The sequence below is a fragment of the Cyrtonyx montezumae genome, unplaced genomic scaffold, assembly GCF_038088225.1.
Source record: "Cyrtonyx montezumae isolate F1298 unplaced genomic scaffold, pur_monq_1.0 scaffold_17, whole genome shotgun sequence".
Lineage (NCBI taxonomy): Eukaryota > Metazoa > Chordata > Aves > Galliformes > Odontophoridae > Cyrtonyx > Cyrtonyx montezumae.
The window spans coordinates 14270374-14297738 of record NW_027071903.1 but is presented as its reverse complement, the minus strand read 5'-3'; the positions used below and the strand labels follow the sequence as shown (position 1 = coordinate 14297738).

The window sequence follows — 27365 nt, the reverse complement described above, 5'->3', positions numbered from 1 at the left end:
CCCAGCAGCCCAGGGCATAGTACGGGGCAACATCTCACCACCCTGGTAAGCCCCAGATCCTGCCCTGGGACGGGAAAGCCTGCAGCAGTGCAGCATTTGTCCCATGCAGTGCTGCTAGAGATTTTCCTAAGCAAGCTGGACAAGGTCCTGAGCTGTGGAGCTGGTACTGCTCTGGGCAGCAGATGGACCAGAACACAGATGCCCTCTGGGCTGAATTTTCCTTTGTTCCACAAAGCAGGATCCCTACATAGAGCTGCTGAAGCCCCTGTGGGGTATTTGATGGTACAGAGGCGGAGTCCATTTGCACAGTAGCACCTGCCTGGCCCTGCCCTGCCCACTGACCACTTCAGACCGTGGGTCTCATGGCTTTCCTGGCTGCACTGCATCAACACTGCTTCTTTATGCTGCCCACCACCACTCCTGAGTCCACCAGGACAAACCAACGGAGGCAGAATATGTTTTATCAGAGTGCATTCCGCCCCACAAATAACAGCTTCTCCAGACACCCCACCAGGACCCCCCCTGCTTCCACCCCAGCTCTTCTCTGAGTGAGAAGCACTGGAGCTCTGCACCTTTTTGCTGTCCTTGAGCTACTGAATGCATGCAGCAGAGCAGAGGGGACAGAGGCACGGCTGCGTGCTTAGGACAGGTCAGCACAGAGCCCAGGGCACAGGCCCCGTGTGCAGTGAAGCCTGCAGTGTCCAGAACGAGCCGTGCCCAGGGGGAAGGAGAAGGACAAGCAACTCCAGAGGCAGCAGCAGCGTGGGGGACCTCCTGCCAGTTTCTAGAAATGGGAAAAGAAGAAGCGATGAGATCTGCGCCGTCGATCCCGAGCAGTCAGCTGATCTCTGTGAGAAGTCAACCAGCACGGGGACAACTGCTCTCCACGCTGCACAGCGCAGTCAATGAGCTCTTCTCCCTCTCATTTCCCTGGATGAGACACAGCGCTGGGAGCAAGAGCAAGAGCTGCCGACTGCGTGTTGGACACGGCACTGACACCACTGCAGGCACAGGGTCCTCCATCTGCCTTCCTCCCCTTCCTTTCCCTGGGATGCTCACGCACCGCTCACAGCCCCACTGGCTCAGGAGTCCATCTTGATGAAGACCTTGGACCTGGAGAAAATTCTGAGGGCCTCTTCTATCTGAGAGAGGTTCCTCTCCAGCTCTGCCCGCCTCTTCTGAACGCTGAGGTTGTCTGCACGCATCGGCAGCATCATCAGGTCCTTTACCAGCTGCTCATGGCCTGGAAAAGACAAAAAGCTGTATGAACAGATGGGAAATCCCCTTTACTCCTAACACTACAATCTCACTGTTCAGTTGTTAAAATGGTAGCAGGGATTTGGAGAAAATACTCATCCTCGGATTCAAAATGCAGCTGGAGCAGCACCAAAGCTCCAACTCCAAGGTACTCCTACTTTGAGCAAGGGCTGGACTAGACACCCCCAAAGATCTCTTCCAGCTAAAATATTCCTTGTGTTTTAAGTGCAAATAATGTTTCTTTTCCTCTTACTCTGCTTCAGATTGCTGAGCATCTCCAGCCGCTGGCCCTCGGGCATCACGGTATGGCCGGGCGGCGCGTCAGGATCCAGCCGGCTTCGCAGCTGCTCCTCCATCTGCCTACGCCACTGCTCCTTCCTCTCCAGCAGGCTGCAGGGCAAGCAGAACTGGTGTCAGCAGCACAGCTGGCAGGAAGGGCTGCCCAGGCACGGAGCCCTGCTGGTCTCCACGTCACTGCCCGAGGACCACAGAGACCCTGGCTGTCCCTGCCCCTATGGCATACGTACTACTGGGGGACGTGGCCCTTCTGCTTGGTGTTGTACTCCTCCTGCTCCCTCTGCTTCTGTCTCAGCAGCTCAGACAGCGTCTGCAGGGAGTGGGAGCGCCGCAGCGGGGCCCGCCTGGCATTGAGGGCGTTGTGTTTGATGAAGTCAATGCTACTGCCCTCCAGCTGGATCTGAAAGTAGAGAGCGGGAGCTGGCGTGGCACGTACAGGCAGATGCTCTTACACTCATAAGAGACAGCATCTCACACTGAGCAGGTACACAGACCCTTCGCCCATCCCGACTCAGAAGTCGGGGCCATAGACAGACAGCACTGATTGCCACAATTTGAGAAAGCAGGCACCAAAAGCCACGAAAACCTACAACCTGCCTTGTTGAGCTGACCCCACATGAAGCACACAAAGCAGGAGCAAGGTGACAGAAACCCCTGGGAACATGCAGGCAGCGTGCAACTCACCTGGCTCTGCAGAGCCTCAGTGCCTGCTTTCACGCAGGCAGGGCTTGGGGAGAGCGGTCTGCTCGGCCTGATCCCAGAGCCACAGCGAGAATACGCCCGCAGGAATTTCAGAGCCTCTGGATTTGGAGGTGGGGAGCCCTCCTGGAAAAGGTGGGAAAAAAAAAACAAACAGAAAAAGCAGCTCAGTGAAGGGATGCTGAAGCAGGGAGAAACTTGCCAGCAAAGCCTGGGGGGTCAACCACAAGCTCAGCCACAGCTTTCCAGCAGACAACGGACAACGTGCTCCTCCTGCCGTGATTTGGCTCAAGTTCTGTGCACAAACCACAGGCAGCAAAGACCAAACCAGACTGCTGATGACAACAAACCCACACCTGGCAACTGGTAACCCTACAGAGATGCAGACCAGAGGGAGGGAGGCGTCTTCAGAAGCAGTGGTTAGCTTCAGAGCAAGGCGATGCTGGCTGCTGCTGTCAGGGAAGCAGCTGCAATTTACAGAGATGGAGGAGAAAAAACTCTATGCCTGACTTCCAAATCCTAACAGAACCAACTCCATCCGTGAGCAGGAGCTCCACAGAAGATGGAGATGCTCTGAAGGGAGCACGCCAGCTCTAGGAGGGCCTCAGCAATGGTTAAAGCAACATGAGTCAGCTCCAGGGCCTCCGAGCTGGGAGCACAGTAACACACCACGCAGAAACTGTCTGCAGAGAGAACACCCCCTTCCCCCAAAACAAAAGATGATCTCAATCATCCTCCAATCCAGATGATTTGTCAAACAAGAGCGTAGGTTTGCATTCATTCCTAAGGCACAGGTGGGCTTGCTCCTGCGTGTGGAAGGTCACAGATAGCAGAAAGTAGGTTGGCGGTGCATCAGAAAGAAGGGACATGGATTCTGGAACCACTTGGAAATCACCTTGCCAATCTTTGTAGCACTAGCTAAGGGGCCATAATCTGGAGGGAAGTGATGCAGGGATGAGGAGGAACCTGAAGGCTTCAGCTCAGCAACGAAGCAGCAAGGAAGGTCTTACTTAAGTGGTGATGCTCACCCAGCATCTCCAGTGCATTCTTGGCTGCAGCCACTTGGGTGCATTTTGGAAAGCCTCCAACAGAGGGGCTACTTAGAGTTAAAACTATCCAGAGGAAGGATAAGAAAGAAGACAAAAGCAAAGCAAAACCTACAGAAGACTGAACACCCACTTGGAACAGAAACCACACTTGCTCCAGCTCAGCTACACGGTTGATACAGCCCGGTGTCCCCACAGGGTCTTGAGAGTTGGCCCAAAGTCTGCAGCAGCATGACAGCCAACCTCTCCTTCTCTGTCACAGTGCCATGCAGAAAGGGTGGGGACAGTGGTCAGTGGAGCAGAATACCACCACTTTTTGGCACAATCCCCAGACATGCAAAGCTGAGAAGCCAGCTGGATGCACCTCAGGACAGGGATACCGCTCTGCACCAACGCCAAGAATTGCCTTCCAATTCCTATGACAGCAGAGCCAGGCAGGAGCTGGCAGGCAGAAGGTGTGATGAGATTTTCCTCTTCCGACCTGCATCCCCAGCCAGGGGAGTTCAAGAGCCCCCTGGGTACCCACCTGCAGTTTGGCCTTCACCTTTGACTCCACGTTTTCGTATTTCTGGGATTTCCAAAGTGCTTTCACAGGCTTGGGCTGCTGGTGCTCCTGGGCTCGCTCCCTCTCTTTGCACTTCCTCTGAATCTCCTTTATTCGCCTCATGTTTTCCTTCTCATAGTCCTTGGACTCTTTCCCTGCACAGCAAGGGGAGACAAAGCTTTCAGCCCTCAAACTCTGCCAGCAGACGTAGGCTCCTGGATCACAACACCAGAGCTGACAGCTCCATCCCCAAAGCCACCCGTGGAAACAGCAAGCTCTCCCCCCTCCTGCAGACCACACAATCTGTGCGTTTCCCCCCACATTGGATGCACACTCCTGGGCTGACCCTGTTCTGGAAGATCTCAGCTGCCTCTCATTTTGGCACAGCATTTGTGGCAGCCACCACACCAGCACCAGGCAGGGCTCGTGGCAATGCCAGGACATAAAGCCAAGCGGGCGACAGCCAGTGCTCAGCTTCACCTCCCTTCTGGAGCTCAGCACAGCCATGCTTACTCTTTGCTGGCAGATCCCCACCAAGAGAAAGCCCGTTGAGCTGCAGCAGGAGGCCGAGCGTGCCCCTCTGCCCCTTGTCCAAAAAGTCCCTCCCGCTGGGGCGGATGCGAGGGGCTGGCGGTGGCTGGTGGGTGCTGCTCAGAGCATGGCGTGAGCTGGGGGACAAGTCCAGGGGGAGGGAGGTAAAATCCAACCACTGAGCATTTCCTTCCAGCTTCCCTCGAGCTACAGAGAAAGACAGAAAGAAAAAAAGCAGGTTATCGGGATCTCACCTGGCTGTTTTCTTCCATCACAGCCCGCAAATGATGCCGTTGTGATGCTCTTCAGGATCTCCATCAGAGCACTCACCTGAGAAAGGGCGTCTGTAATATTCTGGAAAGAGCGTAGGGTCTGGAGGAATGGGTCCAGAAATCTTGGATGGCCCTTCACATATTCTGCTGCCTCCGTCTCTGCAACAGAAACCAACCCCCAGCGGGAAGTGAACCGAGCAGAGCTCGCTGCAGAGCCACCCTACGTGAACAGGGACAACCTGCAAGCAGGACACAACCCCAGAGCTGTGAGTGCCCATCCCTGGAGGTGCCCCGGGCTGTGGATGGGCCCTGAGCAGCCTGAGCTGGGGGACACCCAGCCCACGGCAGGACAGGATGGGCTTTGTGGTCCCTTCCGACCCAACCGTGCTGTGATTCTGTGCTTTCTTTCACACAGGTGAGGGATCCAGCAGCACCATCCCTACTGTGGGACTAACCAGCACTGATCCTCACGTCTGCACTCTGTAACCACCTTCAGCACAGGAAATGTGACTCCTGGGTCTGCGATTCAAAGATTTCAGAGACAGCCCTACGGGAAGAGCCCCTCTTAGGATCCTCAGCATGCCAGCACTGCCAGGACACAGCATCCCCCATTTAATTTATAAACCAATAAACCATCAGGACGAGGCTGAGCGAGCCTGACTCATAGCAACTAATGCACTGCTGTCTTCCCTGTTAAATTACCCTTGTTGACATGAGACCCATTAGCAAAATGCTATTATTCATCTCCCAGACACAAGCTCAGAGGCAATGTAAGCAGCGCTGAGTGCTGCACACCGGTGGGCATGTTTGTACCCAGCCACCCCGGGAAGGCTGGATCTGAAAAGCTTTGGACTCAGCCTCTCAGGCTGCAGCAAAGGAGTGCTGCTTTCTCACTATTTCATCTCCTTTCAAATGGACAGAACTAAGTCAGAATGGGCTCTCTTCGTTTGCCAGCAGATTACTCCAGAGTAGTTGCTGGCCTTGAAACTCACATCTGATCTCGATCTGAACTCGCCTCCAGAGGCAGTAATTTAGGTGCAAAATGACAGACTGGAATCAGGGCCGGCAACAGAGCGGACAATTAGTGCAGGGACCCAGGGAGGAAAGGCAGGCTGATGGCAGGCAGGGGATGGAAGGCTCCTCCTGCACCTGAACACGGGTCCCATTTCACGTCCCTGCCCCGCTGCAGGCAATTTGCAAATGACACCCACTCCCTGATTTGCAAGTCACACTGCCTCTGGATTTGGATCTCGCCAAGATCACACAACCTTATTACTCCTTCTCTGGGAGCTCCCAGCCAACCCTCCCATGCCGGACACAGCCCCCAGCACCTGCATCATCCTGCCCTGGGGCAAAGCAGCCAAACCTTCAGCTCCCATGAGCAGACTTTTCAGGCAGCTGCTCTGCTCCTGTCCACCAAAAGCATGCTAGTGCAGCAGGATAGGGCTTGCTAGAGATCCTAAGGGCTCCCTGTGCCAGCGGGAATGTGCAGATTGCATCCCACCCTTGTGCTTCGGCCCCTGGGACAGCTCTGGTCCAGGTCTGAGCTGACTCGACTCACTGCCCCTGCAAAAACAACGCGCTTCTTTTGCCAGCTCGGTGTGCCGCCGCTGAACCGTCTGCTCAGCTGTAACTGCACGCAGGGAGCAGAGGAGCACTGGGGCAAGCGCAAGGGAAGCAGGAGCAGCGTGCGCCTACAGACACAGCGAAGCAATAGGGCCAGCCCCTCCCAGCTGTGACCTGATTTGCACCCAGGAAAGCATCTCTACCGGTGCATTAGCAACCTTAGCATCAACAGCATCTGTTGCCACCAGCAAGATGCCACGGCCTCTCAGAGACGCAGGCAGACCCGGTTAAGCTCGGGCAAACAGATCTACGTGTGCAGCTCCTCACTTGGCCCGGGGGCAGCTGTGTGTGTGGGGGGGGGGGGGCAGGGAAGCAGAGACGCTGCTCGGAACTGCAGGACAACCTCACGTCCGTACCTCTTCCAGCAGAGCTCGGTGGCACCCATCAGAGCTGAGTCCACTTCGGATTCAAGATTCCGGAAAGAAAAGCGGCGGGGGGGGAATGGAGGGGGGGGAATAAATTAATCGACGTCAGGATAAGCTGTGATAAGCACGGCGAGACGCGGAGCGTCCGACGGGACGGGACGAGGGGGAGGAGGAATCAGAAACGGGAGCCTTCCCGCAGTCCCGACGTGGGGCCCGGCCCCACTGCACGCTCCCGGCAACGGCCGCTTCCGCCGGAGAGAGGGGCGGGCGGTGCGGGTGGGCGTGTGCTGGGCTCACCCACCTCCCCCCGTGAGCTGCGGACCGGATCTCGACCGCTGTGTTGGTGCGTTCCCCGGGTAACGGCCCCCTCCCCCTTCCCAACCGCCCCCCGGTGCTGCCGTTGGTCCCCGCACGGAGCCCCGCGCCGTCGAGCAGCGGCAGAGCCGACGTTGTGAGCCCGGAGCCGTCTTCGCCGAGATGTCGGCACCCCTGGGGAGCCCGGACGTGCACGTGCAGCACCCCGACGGGCAGCACCCCACCGCCAAGGAGCCGAGAGCCCTGGGAGGCGATGCCAACCCCGCTGCCGAGCTGCAGAAAACGAGCAAGAAGAGGAAAAGCACGAGCAGACCAAAGCCATGCAAGAAGGTCCCGTCTCGGGACGCTCTGGGTGAGTGGCTGTAGGGGAACGTTGGGCCACAGCCCTCCTGATGCTCCCAGAGATGCAGCGGCCCTGAGGGGGGCGGGGGGGGGGGGGTGATGCTTGGGCAGACTTGTCCTTGCTCTTTCCTCTCTTGGGACGTGGCTGCAGATCCCTGGCTCTTACCCCAGCAGGCAGCCCCAGCTAAGGGGCATCTACTTCCTCCTGCAGCTCCTGTCCTGGTCCCAGTAACGTTCCCCCCCGTCTCCTCTCAGAACCAGTGCTGTGAGTGAAGCCCTGGCACTGGGCTGCCCTTTCCTTGCACCTCTGGGCTGCCCGATCCCAGTAGCTGAAGACCCAGCTCAGGGCAGGAGGGTGCAGCTCAATGGTCTTTGAGGTCCCTTCCAGCCTCAGCCATTCCCCGATTCCCTCCAGGACGGCTGCCACGCCTGCGCCCCTTGTACAACTACATCAACCTCAGCGTGGATGAGATGTGCCCAGAGGAAGAGGATGGTGAAGGCTCAGCACCAGCAGGTAGGGCAGCTGCTCCAGAAATGGGGAGGGGGCTTTGGTGAGCGTCCAGCTCAGTGGGTGAGCTGGATGGTTGGGAGTCCCTCTGAGGAGGTACAGGGCCAGGCACTGCATGCCAAACAGGCCACCAAGGCCATGGGAAGGGGCCAGACACTTGCAGGTCCCCATAGCTCAGCCCCCAGAGATGGAGGCTTTGCCCTTGCCTGTGCCACTCTGGCTTCCCCCAGAGGCCTGAACTTGCCCACTGCAGGTCTACGACAGGCATGAAGGAGGTTTCCCAATGCAGGGACAATAGCCTCTCCAGAACCAGCACGAATGAAGCCTGAATGAAGGCAGGGACTCTTCCAGGTGAGCTCAGGAGACATGATCTCACCTGCTTTACATAGCACACAGACACCACAGCCAAGAGATGCTTAGAGCTACGGCAACAACAGCAATCCTCTGCCTAGAAAGCATTGCAGAAGGATGCAGAACTTCCACTGGTGTGCCTGCTACAGCTGGGAACAGCGTATACCCATCTGCTTTCTTCCTCCAGCCCACAGATGAGAGCAGTGAGAGCCATGGAGCAGCCAAGCTCCCACCCTCCACAACAGCACATCAGTGCACTTGCTCCTGTCAGAAGTCGAAGCTATGTTGGAAAGAAATAAATACCTGAAGGTAAATGCCTCATTTAGAAACCGAGCAAAGAGTGGTCCCATCAAACCCGTGAGGATTTTGCTCCTTACCTTGCATCTTCCAGCAATTTCTACAACCAGTCATGCAGAAAATAAAGGCCTCATTCACCACAACAGCGTGGGAGGCCCACGACAGACAGGCTATCTTTACAACAGCTTTAGTCTGAGAGTAGAAAAGCAAAGAAGTGGGAATAGCCCAGTGCTGTCCAAACACAGGGAGCTGCTGTCCATTTCTCACCTAGGGGGAAAGCAGGTCATGTTAGAAGAGACACCTCTACCTCCTGGTGAGCTTTCAGCTCAGCCAAATCACACACAAGCACACAGCTGCACACTTAACAAACAATACATTTCTTTCATATTATTTATTTCTGTAGAAAACAAGTCAGATACTTTTCAGGAAGGCCCAGCTTATGAAACAGTGGTTTGCATGTTAACGTACATAAATACACAGGGTTGCCATTTAGTGGGAAATACATGAAAAAAAAAAGCTTTCAAGTACGTAAAATAAACGTAGTAAATCTGTACTATCCCTTTCTCATACCTGCCTTGGAGAGAAGCAGACTTCCACCCATGACCTGCCAGCAGCCATCTCTGCTGGACAGGGTTCACATCCAGTGTTTGAGGGCAGAGCCTTCAGCTATCAGCGTGTGTGTAGAGTGACAGCTCCCCAGGCAGCACGCAGGAGAGCTGCGAGAGGTAGGCAAGACCTCCTTACACCTCCACCGTCAGATACGTGGAAGGTTCAGGTTTTACAGCTTCATTGGCAGTGATGTCTACGCAAAGGCCAATCCTTATTTCACCAAGTTTACTCTGTTCCTTCTGGTCTTTGTCCTGTGGCAGTTTAGGGGTGCGTTACGTCCCTGAACTCTTTAATAAAATATCACTGAGGAGTAAAACCGAATGGGACTCCAAGAGAGAAAGCGAAGGCATCTGAACAACAGATGCTCCCTGATCTTGCTCTGCTCGCTCTCAGTTTACAACTGTTAAAACAACCGAGCCCTGCAGCGGCAGAGATCCCGCGCTTCACCCCACGACTGCAACTGCAAAGGGCAATTCGAGTTTTCCCAACTGCCTCCGAGATGAGCACGGCACACCTGCAGAAACAGAATCGTTTCCATCACAGCGTGGCACTACGAAACAAGAAACAAAGCAGCTGAGAAACTCGAATTATTCAACAGGAATCTTAAAAAACCTGAGGGGATTTTGACAGCTGCAGCCGGAAGCGCTCGCTGCCCTGTCTCCCCAAAGCAGGAATGCTCATATGTTATTTCTTTGAAGCGCCTCACACAGGTTTTGGTTGGCATCGGGCTCCTCGGTCATCACCTCCACAGCCTCCCACTCCCCCGACCTGCTGGATTTCTTGATGGCCTCCACTACACTCTGCATGTACAAGCCGTCTTCAAAGGAGGCCGCCATCGAGACGGGTTGGTGATCCCACGTGCGGCGATCCTCCTGCTCCTGGAAAGACTGCCGCAGCGCCTGCACCATGTACACCATTCCTTTCAGGTAGAGAGGAGGGATGTCTTTAAGGTCTTTGTCCAAAAGGCCTTTGCTGACAGTCAGAGGGTCTGTAAAGAGCAGCTCCTCTTGGAGGGCGGTGTTCTTCTGCCCGTACAAGTCCGTGCCGCGCGCGACGAGGCGGCCGCCGGACCCCACAACCATGACCTCGTGCACGAACGACCCGGGCATGTTGAAGTTGAGAGTCACAGTGCAGCAGACGCCCTCGCTCATGAGCATCTGGAAGAAGCAGAAGTCGTCGCTGGTGACGTGGCGGATCCCGCTGATAGCCGTGTTCTGCTTGACGAAAGTCCTGAGCAGGCCGTGCACCTTCTCCGCTCTCCTGCCGGTGAGGTGGGTGAGGAGGTCGATGATGTACGTGCCCACGGTGTGCAGGCCGCCTCCCCCCATCAGCTCGTCGCAGATCCAGCTGTACCTGTGGCTGAGCAGGCTCCCGCCATACACGCGCACGTCGCACACCATCACGTCGCCCACGTAGCGCTCTCTGATCAGCTGCTTCATCTTCACGAAGGCAGGCAAGAAGCGGAGAACGTTGCCAACGATGCTCATCAGCTTCGGGTAATACCTGGCGGCTGTGACCATCCTGAAGGCGTCCACGGAGGTAGCAGCTTTCTCACAGATCACGTTCTTCCCGATGCCTGCAACACAAACGGCGTGGCACGCGCGGGCAAGAAAAGCTCGACGAGCCCCCCCAGGGTTGCCCGGGGAAGCTGCGTTTTTCAGGCCTTCAGAAAGCAAAGGCCTGGGAACTAAAATAAGAATGCTAAGCACGCCGAGACTCCGAGTGCCTCCAAGATGTTACAGAGCTGACAAACGCCCACAGAGCTCCGAATCAAGAGAGGATTTCTACATCGCGACAGATGAACTCTGACAGGTTTTTTTCAATGCCATTTAAGTGCTGCGGCTATAAAATCACTCGGACGGCCGTGCAGCCAGAGGGGAAGAAAAAACCATCACGGAGATAAATGAGATGAGCGGAGGGGAGGTTTGGTTTTGTTGTTTTACCACCACTGTGAATTTATCAGCAATAGAAATCGCAGGTACTCGGTGGCCCGGGCACAGAATATAAAACTAACAGAAGGGGGATTTAGGTTGGTTGTTAGGAAAGAAGCTCTTACTCAGAAGGTGGTGAGGCACTGGAGCAGACTGCACAGAGAGCTGTGGGCTCCCTGAGCTGGTGGCTGGCAGCCCTGCCCACAACTGTCTGGGCTTCACAGTCCCCTCCAACCTAAGCCATGCTATGATTCTTCCTAAAAGCACACGGCACGATGCTGTGTTTTGGCTTTAGGAGAAAAACAACACCTGGTCCCTTCCAACACGCATACTGGGAAGGGGTGGGGAGATGGAGGCACACAAGGTGCCCCATACAGCCACCACGGCAGCCATCCTACCACAGCCCTCGGCATCTTCTCCACACACAGCTCAGAGCAAACCCCTTGCTGCGGAGCACCGAAGCCCTCCTAGGACACTAGAGAGCCAGTCTTACTCCCCAAGACCCAGCCTAAGTTTGTCCTTATCCAGAATCAGGTTGGCCGCTCTGCCTAATGAAACCTACTCCCCAGCTTTGTATCTGTTAGCACAAGTTATAACGTTGACTCCAACCACTAAAGCTAGTTACCTTCTGTAAATACATCCATGCCATCGGATGGAAGCCCCAGCTCTTGATCCCCTTTAGTAACGCACCCAAGGCTGCACCCAGATGTCCAACTAAACCCCTGCTGGAGCACTGCATCCATTGTACGATGCTGGGAGCATCCGAGGAGCCTTCACAAACAAGCAGCTGCTGGTTAGCAGCCTCTCAACAAATGCAAGCTCATTCCAAAACACATTCCTTTGTGTCATATCTCGTTTGCATGCGGTTTGGAAAGACCTCTGTGCTGCTGGCCGCAGAGATGGGAAGCACAATATGCAAAGAGCACAGCATGTTTGTTTACCCTGCTTCAAGAACAGGAAACGTGTGTTTGTCCCAAGACAGAGCAGAGATAAGAGCCCTGTCTGCCTCCTTCCTCCACCATTACCATACCCACGCTATCCTCTGCAGGGATTCCACAAAACCAGAGGGCTAAATCCCACAAGGCACCACGAAGCTGGGCTCTGCACAAACAGCAGCGTTACCCATCCTGGAAAGATCCCACTGCAAAGACTGCTGATGCTCTGCCTGCTGAGCCTCACTGCACTCACCACATCCCCTCAGCCTGAACTCGGCCCCAGGCTCACCTCACACAGAGGTGTGCATTTCAGCTGGGGCACATCCACCACACAGCTAGCATTAGAGATCCTCTGAGATCAAAAGAAGCACAGGTTTTATTAGAGCTTCTTGCTTTACCTGTTATGGAGATAAACCAGGAGATTATGCTCATCTCCATCTGAATTCTGCTCTGGGCTTTGAGCTGTTTTGTCTGGTTCACAAACTCAGTCCAGGGTTACTGCTTCAACCCTGCCACACCAGGGCTGTACCCAGGCTTCTTTATGAGTGTCTGTCAGTAAAAAACTTATGCAATCAAAGAGCACAGCCTGGAAACCACTAAAACACCAACCAAACATCATCAGCCATTCGCTGCCAAGACTCTTCTGATGACAAACATCACTGTGTTGATCTGAACACAGAGAAAACACACTTGCCATCTGCCCCATCCTCATTTTGTGTCCCCCTGGAGTGCTGAATCACAGCAAGCTGCCCGACACTGGCTCAGGATGTGCAGAAGTGAAGAGCAAATCACCCTTTCCTACTTAACTTACAGATTCCTGTGGCTTTTTCAGCTCTCTGCTTCCCTCCTCTTGTCTTGCAGCCAAGCATACATGTCACCTCTGTGCTCCTGGAGCACTATAACGGCTGTGCTTCCTCTCATTAATGCCACCCCTCTCTGTTCATTTAATAATTCACCATAAAAGTTTAAATCCCCCCCGTTTAGTGCACTTCATGCTTTACAATCAAGAGCCAAAAGAGCTGGGGAAGCATTGATTTCCTGACTGAAGAGATTCTAAGTAGTTCAGCTCTAACCTGCAGTTGAAGCATTCAAAAACGGGAATACTTCAACAGCAGTGCTTTGGAAAGAAACAAATGCAACAGCAGAATGATAAACCACGAGCCTGGCATCTCTCTCTGCATATCTAAGCAGCATGGTGATATTTATATCAGTGCGAGTCACCGCAGAGCAGAGAGGCAAAGCACACCAGCAAAGCAGCACGGCTCGTGTGCTCAGAGACATCAGCCAACCTGATGTTATCCTCAGTGAACATGGTAATTGCAGTCCAACCCTAAAGACAAAAGGTACCTAGTGCCTTGACGGCAATTTGCCGAGTCAGCGGCGGGGGGATGTTGACGCAAACCAGATCCACGTCCTGGTGCAGGAGGACGTCGTCGGTGCGACTCGTGTAGAAGGAGATGTCCATCTCCTGGGCCAGCTGCTTCGCTTCGTCTTCTGTCTTTCCCCAGAGCGCCTCGATGGAGAACCCTTCCGCTCGCAGCAAGGGCACCAGGACGCGGGCGGTGCTGCCGGCCCCGAACACACCCACGCCAGGGAGCATCTTCACCCCACCATGAGCTACACGTGGGCCTCCAAGGGAACGCTCAGCTCGTCTGCTTTGCACTTCATGCCCGGCTCCTGGAACAACAACACGCACAAGTCAGCCCCAGTCAGAGGCACTGGGCTCAGTGGGATGCTCACAGAATCAACCTCATCCTGCACAACACTGCTCTGGGTCCGCATTTGTATGAACGCCCTTCCCTTCAATGCTCATCAAAAGGGGTCTCAAGAAGACTGGGGGCGTGGGGCAGGTACCGCTCCACCAAAAGGGACAGATCACCATGGGCATGAGCAGAGACAACCTAACCAACCCAACCAAACCAGCCAAACCCAATCAAACCCAGCAACTCACCCAACCCAACCAAACCCAACAACTCACCCAACCCAACCCAGTCAAACCCAACCAATCCAACCCAACCAAACACAACCAACCCAGCCAAACCCAACCTAACCCAATCAACTCAACCAACCCAACCGGACCAGCCAAACCCAACAACTCAACCAACTAAACCAACCCAACCAAATCCAACCAACCCAACCTAACCCAACCAACCCAACCCAACCCAGCCCCACCAACCGACCCAAACCCCTGCGTGGGATCCAGCGCATCTCCTCACTCTCTAAGGGAGAACCGTACGCCGACCCCCCGGGTCGCCCTTACCCTCCGCGGGAGCGCGCAAAGCCCCACCCGCGCCGCCTCCGCCCCGCGCATCTCCGGGTCGGGCGCGCTCCCGGCGCGGCCGGGCCCGCGCAGGCGCGGATACGGAAGACCGCGCCTCTCTCCGCACGGCGCATGCGCGAGGCCGCCTACGGGGCGAGGCACGGCCTTAGAAAATGGCGGCGCCCTATGCGGCTTCCTAGCCTGGGGAAGGTGTGGCCAGTCACGAGGCGGATCAAGGAAAAAGAGGCGGGCCTTCCGCAGACGGGCGGCGCCGGCAGCCAATTGGAGGGCAGCGCCGGTTGTTGTTAAGGGCCACGCGTGGCTGCTGCCTCGTAGGGGACGTCAGGGCGCTTCGGTTTCCCTTCTTGTCCCCTTTTCTACAGCTGCCCCACTTCTCCAAGGATCACGACTCCGCTGCCTCTCCCTCACACAGTCCAGAAGCGTTTCCCTGTGTTCAGAAGGAGCCTCCCGTGGTTCAGCCCTTGGGATCCCCATTGCTGCAGGATGGATGTGTTTTTCCCCTTTGTGACTCAGTGGCATTGGGGTACCCTGTGCACAGTGCCCAGCAGAGGCGCACCCTCCCGGTCGGCCTGAAGCATCACCTCCAGCACTGCCAGTTCCCTTGGTGCTAGACACATGGTAGATCTACCAAGGATATTCAGCATTCCCAGGAGATGTTGTAACTCATCCGGGGGAGAAGGAAAAGCGAAAGATAAAGGGAGGCTGAGGAGTCAACACAAAGCATCCACCCCTCGCCTCCCCCATAACCTGGCTCCCGAGGAGAGAAAGCAAAGCGTGTGCTTGCAGTCTCCACAATATGGTTCCTGAAGCACAGAGATGACTGCAGCACAGAGCACAAGCACCTGATCCCTATCCCAAACCGCAATTTTATCCTGTCCTAAGCCAAAGCCACGCAGCACAGCAAAGAGACAACCTTCATCCAGCACCCAGAGGTGACAAAAAGCACAGCAGGGAACACACATGACACATAAGGTGGTAAATAACACCATCCCAGTAAGAGGTTCTGAAAGAGCTCTGAAAGCGATGGGAAAAAACAGAAGAACATCACAGCTAGCCATTACTGTACAAGCACAACCCCCACAGTCACCCTGTGTCAGCACACTCTCATCAGAGGTCTGCCATTCCCTCAACCACTGCAGCCCCAGGAAGTGTTAAACAGCTTAACCCCACAGGTTTAACCCCACAGGTGGCTCAGCCCCATTCCTCCCAGTGGGAGAGAATTGAAAAAACAAAGTAGAACTCATAGGTTGAGATAGAAACTATTTACTAAGAGAAAAGGAGAAGAGAGAAGATATTTTATGTATATACACATGTATATTACATAGGTCCTGATGAACAAACTTGGCTTCCTCATATGGCAAGGCCACCCTGCTAGCTGGCCAGGTGAAGCTGGTTGATGTTGACATTTTGGGTGAGGTGATGGGTGAGCAGCTGGCTGACCGGTTAGGCTCAGGGGGTGAAGGTGAATGGATTTCCATCAGGTTGGTGGCTGGTCACTGGTGGACTGTGGCTGTATACATGCTGGACCTCTCCAAAGCCAAGGATGCCTTCATGTCCTTGCTTCTTGTGTTTCAAGTGCTTGAATCAGGGCAGAACCAACTCCAGCACAGCAGAAGCTGGATCTGGACACGGTGTGGAAATGAACACTGCTCCAGGGCTCTACCAGCACATCCACCAGCACAGGGTTTGGTAGCCAAGACTGCACTTGGTAAAGGCAAACACTTGGTTTTCAAGGATCACAGCCATGGCAGCCATGAACAAGCTGCACATCCCTCCTTTCTCACTCATCCTGCTGAGGGACCTTCCCCTTGCAGGGCAGCGTGGCCATCCTCAGCTCCCTACTTCTTCTGCAGCGGTTTTATCTCCGTGTACACCACTTCTGAGGGCTCAGGTATTGTCCCCGTCTTCTCAAAGATCAGCTTCGCATACGTCACGTCCTCGGTCTGAGGTGCTGGGGGAGGCTGCAGAGGAAGACAACAGTGAGCAGAGCCTTCAGCTCTCCATTCTGCACGTGCCCGGGGACTGGAACGAGTTATTTCCCACTATCCAGGAGGGCCTGGCTTGTTACAGAGGTTTTTGAAGCTCCAAAACCCTTTCAGCCAGCGTTCACTCTCCAGTGCTTTCTGTCAGAGGGGAGAACACAGCACACAAAAAGCTCTCCCTGCCTTACCGTGCTGAGCTGATTCATCTCTGCCACACGCTTGCTTTCAGGATTTCCTAAAAAAAGAAAAGGTTGAGTGCTGTTATTTTTAATGCAGAGGACACCTGCATGGATGGGGTTTCCCGTGGCTCATTTAGCCCAAGAAGCCCATGGGGAAGGTGGTCCCCAGCTCCCACAGCAGCATGGCCCAGGCTCAGCCTTACCTTTAGCCTTCCTTCGGTTCCTTCTGCACAGGCACACCGAAATACAGAGCAGGAAGAAGAGGGTCACGACCACTAAGCCGGGGATGACATACATGTAGATGGCTGCTAGAAGATCTGAGGAGCACAGGAACGTGTGTGAGCTGCTGTCCTCACAGCAGCTCCAGGTTTGGGTTCATGCTCCTCCTGGAGCAATTGGGGCTCACCTTTGTGGGTCTGAGGCTCGTGGGTTGGAGACATCTCAGAGCCTAGAAGCAGGGGGACATGTGAGCACCCAGGAAGGGGCAGTGGCACCAACTGGGGGAAGTAGTGTCACTTACTGGAAATCATCCCTTGGGTGGCATTTTTCATGCCTATGAAGCTTCTGCTTGACACGTTACACACAGTGGGCTCTGCACTGGCTGCATCCATGCTGCCAGGGCTGGCATCGCTGCGATCCACCTCACAGTGCTCCGAGGTGTCCTCATGAAGCTCTGGACACGTCCACCACCTCACGTGCACGGTCTTATTCTCTACCCAGACCATGAACCTGCACAGCATGACGGCGGCCGAAGTTTTTGACTGGCCACCTCGCTCTGCAGGAAACAAAACAGTGAGTGGCCGTACCTCGCAGCAGATGCATTCCACCAGCACGTGCTGCTCACAAGACACGTTAAGTAACTGTGCCTCCCTCCAGCAGCTGGTGCTCCCACCCACCACGCACAACCTGCTCCCCATCTCTGCCCCACCCCTCCGCTGGGTACCGATGGCCTCGTGGCTCTTGCATGGGCAGGTTTTCTTGTTTTTACCACCCCTGCAGGGTGAGATCCTCATCCTGCACGTGTAGTTTCCAGCATGTGCTTTCTTCACTCTTGTAAGGGTGAGGTTGGAGGGACCACTTTCCCCGTGTAGACGGATCACCTTGTCTTCCTCTACCTTCTCCTCTGTCTTCTTTTTGTTTTGGCTGCTACACCACACCACCTCCTTGTCAGGGCTGTTTGGTACCATCCAGGGCAGACACTGGAAGGTGAGATTGGACCATAAGGGCACACTGATTTTGTGTGGGGACTGGTGAGCAAGTCCTGCAGAAAAAGCAGCACAGAGGTTGGGTTTGCACTGTGAAATACCCACATCCTCCTCGTGAGGCCCTGAGGACACCAGTTCCGGGCAGCTTCCCTGCAGGCAGTCCTGGAGGGGCCGGTGCTGCAGCCCTGCAATCCCCCCACGCTCCCAACAGAGCTGAGGACGGACGCACCCTCCTGCCCACGGGTCCCCAGGCAGTGGCAGTGCCCTGCTCACCCCCACCACCTCCTCCCCTCCCAGGCAGGGTGAGACCACAGTCACCTGCACTCACCAGCGGGCAGCCAGGTGAGGAGCAGCAGGGGCAGGATGCCACTCGCCACTGGGATCCTCATGGGTCCTTCCTCGGCCACCACTCCAGAAAACCTCCAGCATCCAACTCACGTGCGGCGGAGGGGTGGTGGCCACGTCCTCCCAGCACCAGCGCAGGCAGTTCCTCTTTCGCACTGAGGCTCGTCCTGTTTGGGTTCCTGAAGTGAGCTTCAGCCCAGTTTTTATCTCCTCGTTCTGCTGCTTGATTCCATCTATGGTCTTCTCTCAGCCACGTGCCCAGGGCCTGGACACTGACACGCCGCAGCCTGCCACGTGTGCTGCTGGATCCACCCCACCGCTCACTGTCAGCCTGGATGGGTGAAGCACACACCCCATGGGTGTGGGGGGAAGGACTTCCCCATTCCCCTAACCCCAGAGCCCTTTCACAGCAGGGGATGGATCCAGCAGAGGAAGCAATGCTGTGGCCTGTGTCACCCTGCTGCCAGCAGACGTGGCCCCGTGAGGGCAGCACTCAGTGTGCTCCCCCCTACCCTCCTCCCAGGTGCCATTTTCTCCCATTTAGCTTCACATCAGCACTTCACATCAGGTAGTCTTGCCAGGACTGCCTGTCCCTTCTCGTCTTTCTCCTGTGAGTCCCATCAGCTCACTCATCTTGTAGCGAAGTCATTGAGAGAGGTCCTGCAGTGATACCAGCCATTTCTCATAGTACCCTGGGGTGAATGCTGGCCTTCTGTTCACCTGCTTGGCTTCCTACATTTTGGAACCTCCTGTTCCTGTGCTCTCTGGAGGTGGTACTTAAAAGGTGACCTGGTCTGATGGATGCTAAGCTGCAGAGGGGAAAATCAGAAAGCTAAGGTACAAAATGAGGTAAAACCAAGGACTGCAGATGGTTCACTGCTCGTATAACTGTACCAAAAACAAGAGGAAGGCAGAGGGAAGGCTCAGCATGTTGCTTCATCAAGAGGAAGAGCCACAAAGATGTGGCCTGGAGAAAGCAGAGGCGTTCAGAGTGCTGCCTCTTTCTCACACCCAAGCTTGGCAGGGTCAGACTGCGGCACTGTTTTCAGGCACAGGAGCAAGCCAGAACCAGGGAAGACCCCAAACAGAGAAGCAAGCAAGATGTGGAGTTACTTACCACAAATACTTGAGGAACTGGCTGAGATAATCTCTTGAAATCTCAAGGGCTTTGGCAAGAACAAGCAGGAAACATGGGGAGCTGCCTTTGTAGATCAGCTATTCTTTAATCTGGAACCAAACCTCAGATTTTCAGTTCTCAGAAAGATACCATTGCAGGGGATACATCACGTGTATGAGTGCCTTCGTGAATGCTGAGTGATGATAAACACACTGCCCTGCTCCCTGCATGCTGAGAAAGGGGTCTGTCCCTGTCCAGAGTGGGAATGGCAATGGGAACCCACAGGGGGAGCAGGGAAAAGATCACAGTGGGGAAATGTAGGCAGAGCAAAGGGAGAAAATGAAAACCAAACCAAAAAGGAGAAGAGAAATGGGAAAATGGGCAGAAATGAGGGTGGACGTCAGTGTGGTGAGGTCTCCTGTGGATAGGTGTGGTTGGCATGGAAAAGAGGTGAGAAAACAAGAGAATTTGGGGAAGAACAGAAAGGTGGAGGGAAGTAGAACGGGAGAATGAAAAGAGGAGGCAGTAGAAGGGTCAGAATAGGAAGAGGCTGTGGGAGAAAAACAGCTCAGGACAAGGAAGCCACTGATTCACTTCCATAAAATCAAACTTTAGATAGGAAAAGATCTTCAAGATCCATGACTCCAACCGCCAGCCTGACCCACCAAACCCCAACACTGCACCACATCCCTTAGTGCAGCATCAGCTTGTGTCTTAACTACCTCCAAGGACAGGAGCTCCACCACTTCTGTGGGTAGCACGTTACAGTGCCCGACCACACTCTGTGAAGAAAGGCTTTCCTGAGAACCTGCACATCTGATGTGCTGGAAATGGGGCTCAAACTCCCCCCATGCTCCCAGGTTCTGCATGCAGGGCAGCCTCAGCATCCAGACCATTTCCATATGCCCAAGGCAGCAGCACCTCCCACCAAACCTAGTGATGCTGGCAGGACTGGGCTTGGCTGTGCACCAGGACTTGGAGCAAGAGAGCCAGAGCACAGCCACTGGAGGGAGGCAGAAGAGCAGAGAAGCCAGCAAAAATCCTCAGGAGTGGCTGGAGACTGGAAACCACGCAACCAGAGCAAGCCAGGAAAGAGACAGGCATCCATGCACCCGCACTGAGACTTCTCCCTGCAGCTCCATCTGCTTGCTGCAAGACCAAGTCCAAAACGGGAACGACTGAAGTCAGGCAATCAAGTCCAGGGCTCACTTTGGTAGTTTGTTAATAGTAAATTCTCATTTTGGCATCACTATGTGGCAAATAATTCTGTTTCCCAATTTGTAACACAATTTCACAGAGCAAAAAAGGGTTCTATGATCTATATATGCACAAAGCAATGAGTGCTTGCTTCCTAACTAACGAAGAAATGCTAATTTGCCCTCATCCCTACGGTCTTCTTTCTGACCCATGGGCAGCGTGCCCCACTCACCCATAGAGAGCCACAGAAACGAGGCTGGAAAAGAGCACGGAGATGATCCAGCCACCATCACCACCGTGCCCACTAACCTCATCCCTCAGTGCCATGCATGCCCTTTTCTCAACAACCTTCAGGTTTCCAAGGGAAGGGGACAAGAAGAAATGCTCCTCGAAAACAGCTTGATGGCAGTATAATCTCACCCAGCAGATATCCCTCTGCCAAAATCCGTCCCCATTTGAGGGCCTCTCAGACAGCAAAGACAAGCAATGCTGTCTGAAGAGGAGAACAAGATTACAGTCTTAACTGTCATTAACTGAACTCAGCAGCGTCTTAAAGTGTTTCCAGCTTGTTTAAATTCCAGTCCAGTGAATCACTGTGAAACAAAAGTCTCTGCCACCTCCTCTCTTATCTTCTCTGGCCCTGAAAGGAAAGCAGAGCTCGCTTTAAGGTCTGCCCTTATCTGGGACCTTTTCCCCTCACTCAGCTCCCAGAGCAATGCTGTACTGCTGCTGCTCCAGAGATGCAGCATTTCAGGGGCTATCTCAGTGGGAGTACTCTCAGATTTGTTGGTCAGGAAGTTTATCACAGGGCTCCAGACTCCTTGGGAGTTCTTCAGCAAGAGCCAAGGACTCAGGAGGAAGAGATCCCTCACTGTTGGAGGTCACTCCACCAATCCGTGTCTCTGCTGGCTCCCAGGTAAGCAGAGTACACAGCAGCATCTGCCCCTTGATCCACACAGGCTTTGCACACCTCAAGGACTCTCTCACACTCAGCTCTGCCTGCAAGCCAACTCCTTTCTCAAGCAGAAGTGAGGCTCTTTCTGAAGCCTGTTGCAAATAAACAAGTGAATCTGAACACCTTGATTCCCTAACGGGCACCATGCATCTGAGTCACACTCTCAGCACAGCAGTTCTTGTAGAACTCCTGGACACTCTGCAAGCCAGCACTGACATGGTCCCATCAGTCCCCATCAGCCCCAGGCTCAGGTGAGTGAGCAGAAGCCACACGAAAGGAGAGACACAACATTAAAATACCACTCATAGCAGCTCTGCTCTACTATTGGTCACATTTATTTTAAGAACAGAACAGCTTTTCATCCCAGACCCCTACATGAGTTTATTGTGCAACTCAGGAAGAACAATGACAAGATGTCACACCCTGCAGAACAAGTTGGGTTTTCCTCCTCTCCTTCTCTGGATGAGGAGCAAGCCTGGCACAGAGCACCACAAACTCCCTCACCCTGCACCTGTGAAGATGTTTCATTAGCAGTAAAAATGCAAATAGTATCAACCAGAAATTAAGTTATTGCTATGTTCTTCTTAGACACTGCAGGTAACTCACTTGGATAACCACCATGAGAGGCAATGGTCTCAGACTGCCTTGTGTTTTTGTTGGTCAGGGGTGTAGGAGAAGGTTAATTTTTCCCTGCCTCAAGGGCAGAGATTATCTCAGTGGGAGTGAACCTTTGTCATTCTGCCGAAAACAGGTGACTGAGGGGGATAACAAACCCAAAACATTTGGAAATTCATCATGCCTGCCAGAGTTTACCAAGGAGTACAAAGCAAAGAGTACTACTCTCTGCTCCTGACCTGCAGCAGGAGCTGCCAAGCAACCCTCACCTGGTAAAGAATTTCAGGTTCAAATTTCAAAAGCACAAGGAGCCCAACGCCACCCTGAGAGCTGAGCCACAGCTGCTGACTCCCAATGTAAAATAAGGGTAAGGAGCAACATGGGCTTGGGGAAGGACTGGTGAGGTTCTTGCCACCACACACAAAGTCAATCTGACACACGATTCCACTTCCCTCTGCTGGTGGGACATGCTGGGACAGCCAGCTTCTCAGTATCAAGTCAAGGCAGCTACAATGAGGCTTACCATTAAAAAGACATATGTACAAGGCCACTGGCCACCCAAAGATTACCACGTAGCCCAAGGGTGATTATGTGTGATAAGCTCACAGCAGTGTCACCTCCCACAGCATCCCCACCCACAAGGAGTATTGGCCAGAGAACGTGAGTTTGAGAGGATGAGGAGAACTGTAAGAAGAACCTCTACAACTCAGGCTGATGGAAAAGCAGAGGGGTCCTTTTCAGGACATCTGGAGATGATGTTCTTAGGCATCATGCAGCTGGCTCTCTTTCAGCAGAATCTTCTCTCCAGGTTTGAAGGCAGGCATCCCCAGGTAAGGGCAACTGGCACAGCGGAATGCATCCCCCAGGTAGCACTGCCAAGAGACAGAAAAAACACTTTTTGTCATCATGGCAACTCTCAGTTCTCTCCTCCTGTTCTATGTTTTTTCCACCTAGAGAAATGACCTGCTCTTCAGCATAAGCCAGCTTCCCTTCCACCTCCTCTGGGCTCATGCTTGTTTAGCAGGTAGTGGAGCTGGTGCAGGGCATAGCACTCACACAGAGGAACCAAGTTTCCAGCCCAGCCCTGCAGAAGGGCAGCTCTGCCTAGGCACAGCTGCATGTTGGGCTTTGGCAGCTCTCTAACTGTACTCCCATAAGGTGATCTTCCCTGAGGAACTGAGATTACTTCCACTGTGAAGTAAAGAGACCAAGTGAAGTACAGGGTCCACTGACTCCTGTGAAGGTGGCATTCGCACTGTAGGCATACAATGAACTGGTACAGAGCACGTGGGCACAAGATAATAGGCTGTTTTAAAGAGTGGAGATGGTAAAGCCTGAAGCTCTGCAGAAGCAGGCAGCATTTTAAAAGCACTAAGCTGCTTTAGGGAGCAGTCACCAGAGAAAACTGTTCTCAGACACAAAGTGCATCCTGCAAACCACAACATACAAACAAAATGATATATTTACATTCCCACAGGCAGATTTGGGCTGTGTGCTCTTCTTCTCCTGTTCCAGCTCCTCAGCCAGGCCACATGTGCTGTAGAAAATAAAGAAGTCACTTGCATTTTTTCTGATTAAAAGCTATGAGTTATAATCCTTGTTCCAAAACTGCTTGCATGCAACAGCCCTCACTTTGTCACACAGCACAGCTGGCTCTGAGACTCTCACACTCTGCAGTTTGTTTTGCAAACTGTGGTACTGGAGAACAAGTGTTGAAGCACACTCCTCCAGCTGATCCGAGAGGGAAAAGACTCTAAAGCATCTGCCACATAAACTATTCCTCCCTAAAAGCAGTGGAAATTTTAGTGGAGATTTTAGTGAAGGCTGCACAAACTGTACAGCTACCTCCAAGAAGATTGCTGATCATATCAGCACTGTAGTTTGGAGCAGTTCTGGCATAGCTAGCCAGTTCTCACTGGTTTTGGATTTACACTCAAATAGCCCAGACAAGGAAAGGACACAAACCAAGTGAACTATGCTTTCCCACAATCTTTTTTAAAGACATCCAACTCTGAAGTTTCAATATTAGGAGTTAGGAGGTTCACTGACATGCTGATCCCCACACTGACCAGTTCTTGCAGGCTTTCTTTTTGCCCATTTCTTTGCAGGATGGAGCTCTGAGAGAGGCTGGATCTGGCTTTTTCAAATCCTCTGAATCCAACAGCTCATCAGAGTCCAAGAGATCCTGGAATATACCGTGGAAGATAACACAACAAACAGATTTTTTAGCAGGGAATGACACTGCTACGTTACATTCATAGAAAAGCCACTGGCTGTAGCCCTAGCACTGCAACCATTCCCTCTCCACTCTCACCACCCCTGTGGGGACCCAACATCTCAAAGAGCAGCAAAGAAATTTGGCCTTGGGAATGCTTTTCTACCTCTTAAAGTTGTAAAGTTTCCCAAGAGAAATGACTGAAACTAGCTAGAGTAGAAAAGAGTAGAAGAGAGAAGGAACGACAGCAAAGTCTCACAAATAAAAATGGATACCATCTCTTCATCATTCATATCATTGGCAGACAGCGTCCATAGCTTAGCAGTGGCTGGATCCACAGAGGGTTTTCCTGGAGCCAAAGCAAAGTAAGAAACAGTAGGTAGTCCAGCCATTGAACTCTCTAGTTGCTGGAAGTAGAGCAAACAGATCTGGAAAGCCCCACCCCACAGAAATGTACGTAGCACCCCCTACTACATGCTGGTCAATCGAGAGGAGGGCAGATCCCACGTTCAGCAAACACCATGCCTTACCTGAAGGACTTGTTTTCTTGACAAAGGATAGTTTGAGTTGACTTGAAGACCCCACTTCAAAATTGGGTTTCCTGCCTTCTATCAGAACGATGAGGAGGTCATTGCCTTGGTAATCCAAATGCTTTCGGACTGACTGAGCCTCCTCTGCAGTCACAGGTTCCTTTTGCAGCTGTAACATAAGAACTTTGGTTAACCTCACACTGAGCCACCTTATTTCAGTGCCCCATCTGCAACTCCTGTGAACACAGATAATCAGCTGTGTCTGGCTTCAGTTGCTTATCTCTCAGAACAGAGGGGGAATCAGTCCCAGCTGCAGTGCAGCACAAAGGGCTGATCAAGTGGTGACAGAAGACAGGTTCCCTCCTCCCTTCAACCCTAAAGAACACCACCACCTTTGCAGTAACAAAGGACTGTGGCAGACAGAGCCCATGAACATCTACAGTGAACATGGCAGCTAAACACCTTGCTACTCATTAAGTAGTCTTCCATTTTTTGGTAACAGCAGGAGAGAATCCTGAGAGCACTAAGCACAGACATACCTCCTTCACTTCCACCAGCCCAGAGAGAGTCAGAGCTGTAGGGAGTTTGGCTGCTGTCTTGATTCTGCTGCTGTTTTCTGGAAGGCACAAAAGCAGGAAGTAGCAAGAGGGAAGAACAAGAATGGTAGTCACTGAAAAACAATGTGGTACTTGAAACCTGGAAAAGCAAGAGACCTTTACGAAGTACTCATCAACTCATAGCTTTAAAAATGGGCTCTCTCCAGTAAAAACAAAACAGAGCAGCTTGTTCATTGGAATAATGGCTCGAGGACATAAAGTTGGTTCTAGCTCCAGATCCGTTCTACGTATGTCAAAACCTTCCTCAAGCCAATTAACATCAATTTTAAAAGGACAAAAAGAAACCCCCCACACCAAAGACACAAAACAACAAAAGCCCCCAAACACTTTTACATATTGCACAGTGAACAACTCAGGAATTTTTCAAAACATGAACTGCTATAATGACTGCTATATTCAAAGCCGTAACACTCAACCTTGCTCCAGCAAGCAGAAGTTTTTAAGAGTCACTTCTTAATCCAAAATCATTATGGGCTTCTTCTCTTGGACACCTTCTTTTAGTAGTCCCAATTGCACTTTATTCCAAATCCACCAAAATTCCAGCATGACAGATGTGTCTTCTGAGATGACACTCCATCTAGTCCAGACTTTGCATGTCTTAAAGAAGATAAACCCTTTGCCATTCCATGTCAGCATTTCAGGATAATGAAAATCTCTGAATGCCAGAAAGTGTTCCTGCTGCCTTTCATTTCAGCCTAATTCTCACAGGAATTTCTTTGCTCCCACAAAGGCAAGCCTGATGCAGATTCTCTCACCTGATTCTGTAACCACGGGTTCTTTCAGGAGGACACGACCCCCAGGCTTAAGTATCCGAGCTATTTCTGCCAGTACCTCTGAGCTGTGCTGCATTGTGCTGCCTGGCACTACACCAGAGAGAATTACATCGAAACTGGACTCCCCGTGAGCTGCTGCAGAGAGAAAGATGAAGATGGTACAATTTTACATACACACACTCACAAACCTTTGCTTAATGATCAATTCCTCCTCTCCCCTCATCTCTCATATTTATGTACAGCAGCAGTTACTGAATCATAGAATCATTAAGGTTGGAAAAGACCTCTAAGATGATGTAGTCCCGCTGTCTACCTACCACCAGTACCACTAACCACATCCCTGAGCACTGCATGTCCACACTCCTTGAACACTTCCAGGGATGGTGACTCACCCATCTCCCTGCAACCTGTGCTAATGCATTGCTGCTCTTTCTGAGAAGACATTTTCTTACTAACAACCAACCTGAACCTCCCCTGGTACAACTTAAAGAAATTACCTTCTGTCCTATCCCTGTTACCTGGGAGCAGAGGCTGGCTCCTTCCCTCACTGTGACCTCCTTTCAGGGGCTGCAGAGCCATAAGGTGTTCTCTGAGCTCCTCTTCTCCAAATGACCCACCCCGTACCCTCAGCTGCTCCCACAGCACTGTGCTCAGATCCCTCACAGCTCTATTCCCTTCTCTGGGCACATTCCAGGGCCAGCACATCTTTCCTGTAGTGAGATGCCCAAAACTGAACAGTGCTCGAGGTGACTGGCTGAAGACATCAGTGATTGGAAGCACGAGCAGGGGGCACACCTGGCTCTGCTGCATGGACAGTGTATGGGAACTGCTGAATCACACTCTGAACCACTGATGGATCACTGGAGGCAAGCCCTGAGTCAGCCACGGGAGCACAAGTGAAGGCAATTCAGCTGTGTGACCAGAAGGGGTGCAGCCCAACTCCACCTCTCCTAAACCCTATTTAAGGGCTAACCACCACTGGGGAAGAAACTCTTTTTGGAGATCGCTCTTTTAGAGCTTCCTGTCGTAAGCCTAGGAGGTAGGTGAGCATTTTTTCCCTTTGTTTCAGTTGTCTCTTTTCTATCACAACAATCTAAGTACACCACCTGGCGTTATTCATTCTCTTAGCCCCACACCTTACAAACCGCGCACAGGCAGGGAAGAGCGAAGCTCGTTCTTACACTGAGACAGCTGGTTAACGTTCTCCACGGAGACACGGCTGCCGGCTCCCACGGAGGCCTGGACGCTATCCACCAAAGCCTTCAGCGCTTCCACCGGCGACGAGCTGTCCCAGATGACGGCCACACGCTGCCCAGGGGACACCCCATACTCCCCCATCTTCGCCTGCGGGGGAACAGGAGCAGTTCCCAGCCCGAACCGCAGGCCTCAGAGGCTCCCGCCGGGCCCGGCCTTGGCAAAACTCCCCGCC

At 53.0% G+C, this 27365-nt stretch overlaps 5 protein-coding genes across 6 annotated transcripts; 1 reads left to right on the top strand and 4 right to left on the bottom strand.

Moving 5' to 3' along the window:
* Positions 1-1064: 1064 nt before the first annotated feature.
* Positions 1065-6674, bottom strand: ENKD1 (enkurin domain containing 1). Its single transcript, XM_065733346.1, has 8 exons — positions 6629-6674; positions 4705-4805; positions 4357-4581; positions 3826-3998; positions 2239-2379; positions 1785-1954; positions 1511-1647; positions 1065-1243 (listed from the first exon to the last, which is right to left on the bottom strand). The coding sequence occupies exons 1-8, from the start codon at positions 6655-6657 to the stop codon at positions 1083-1085; spliced, it is 1137 nt and encodes a 378-aa protein (XP_065589418.1). The 5' UTR covers positions 6658-6674; the 3' UTR covers positions 1065-1082.
* A 381-nt stretch (positions 6675-7055) lies between these two features.
* LOC136047154 (uncharacterized protein C16orf86 homolog) lies at positions 7056-8072 on the top strand. The gene is made up of 3 exons (XM_065734204.1): positions 7056-7304; positions 7710-7808; positions 8056-8072. The coding sequence occupies exons 1-3, from the start codon at positions 7115-7117 to the stop codon at positions 8070-8072; spliced, it is 306 nt and encodes a 101-aa protein (XP_065590276.1). The 5' UTR covers positions 7056-7114.
* A 1522-nt stretch (positions 8073-9594) lies between these two features.
* On the bottom strand, positions 9595-14242 carry GFOD2 (Gfo/Idh/MocA-like oxidoreductase domain containing 2). Its single transcript, XM_065733350.1, has 3 exons — positions 14186-14242; positions 13273-13602; positions 9595-10635 (listed from the first exon to the last, which is right to left on the bottom strand). The coding sequence occupies exons 2-3, from the start codon at positions 13523-13525 to the stop codon at positions 9737-9739; spliced, it is 1152 nt and encodes a 383-aa protein (XP_065589422.1). The 5' UTR covers positions 13526-13602; positions 14186-14242; the 3' UTR covers positions 9595-9736.
* Positions 14243-15697: 1455 nt separating this feature from the next.
* Positions 15698-18402, bottom strand: LOC136046677 (uncharacterized). Its single transcript, XM_065733349.1, has 7 exons — positions 17901-18402; positions 17296-17628; positions 16888-17142; positions 16774-16815; positions 16571-16684; positions 16377-16423; positions 15698-16167 (listed from the first exon to the last, which is right to left on the bottom strand). The coding sequence occupies exons 1-7, from the start codon at positions 17959-17961 to the stop codon at positions 16045-16047; spliced, it is 975 nt and encodes a 324-aa protein (XP_065589421.1). The 5' UTR covers positions 17962-18402; the 3' UTR covers positions 15698-16044.
* A 3615-nt stretch (positions 18403-22017) lies between these two features.
* On the bottom strand, positions 22018-27327 carry CIAPIN1 (cytokine induced apoptosis inhibitor 1). Of its 2 annotated transcripts, none has more exons than XM_065733341.1 (8): positions 27118-27327; positions 25919-26071; positions 25086-25162; positions 24547-24715; positions 24292-24365; positions 23871-23986; positions 23269-23338; positions 22018-22673 (listed from the first exon to the last, which is right to left on the bottom strand). In XM_065733341.1, the coding sequence occupies exons 1-8, from the start codon at positions 27272-27274 to the stop codon at positions 22563-22565; spliced, it is 927 nt and encodes a 308-aa protein (XP_065589413.1). In that variant the 5' UTR covers positions 27275-27327; the 3' UTR covers positions 22018-22562. The 2 variants fall into 2 exon arrangements, with proteins under 2 accessions (XP_065589413.1, XP_065589412.1); XM_065733340.1 differs by lacking the exon at positions 27118-27327 and adding an exon at positions 26455-26530.
* Between the last annotated feature and the right edge of the window lie 38 nt (positions 27328-27365).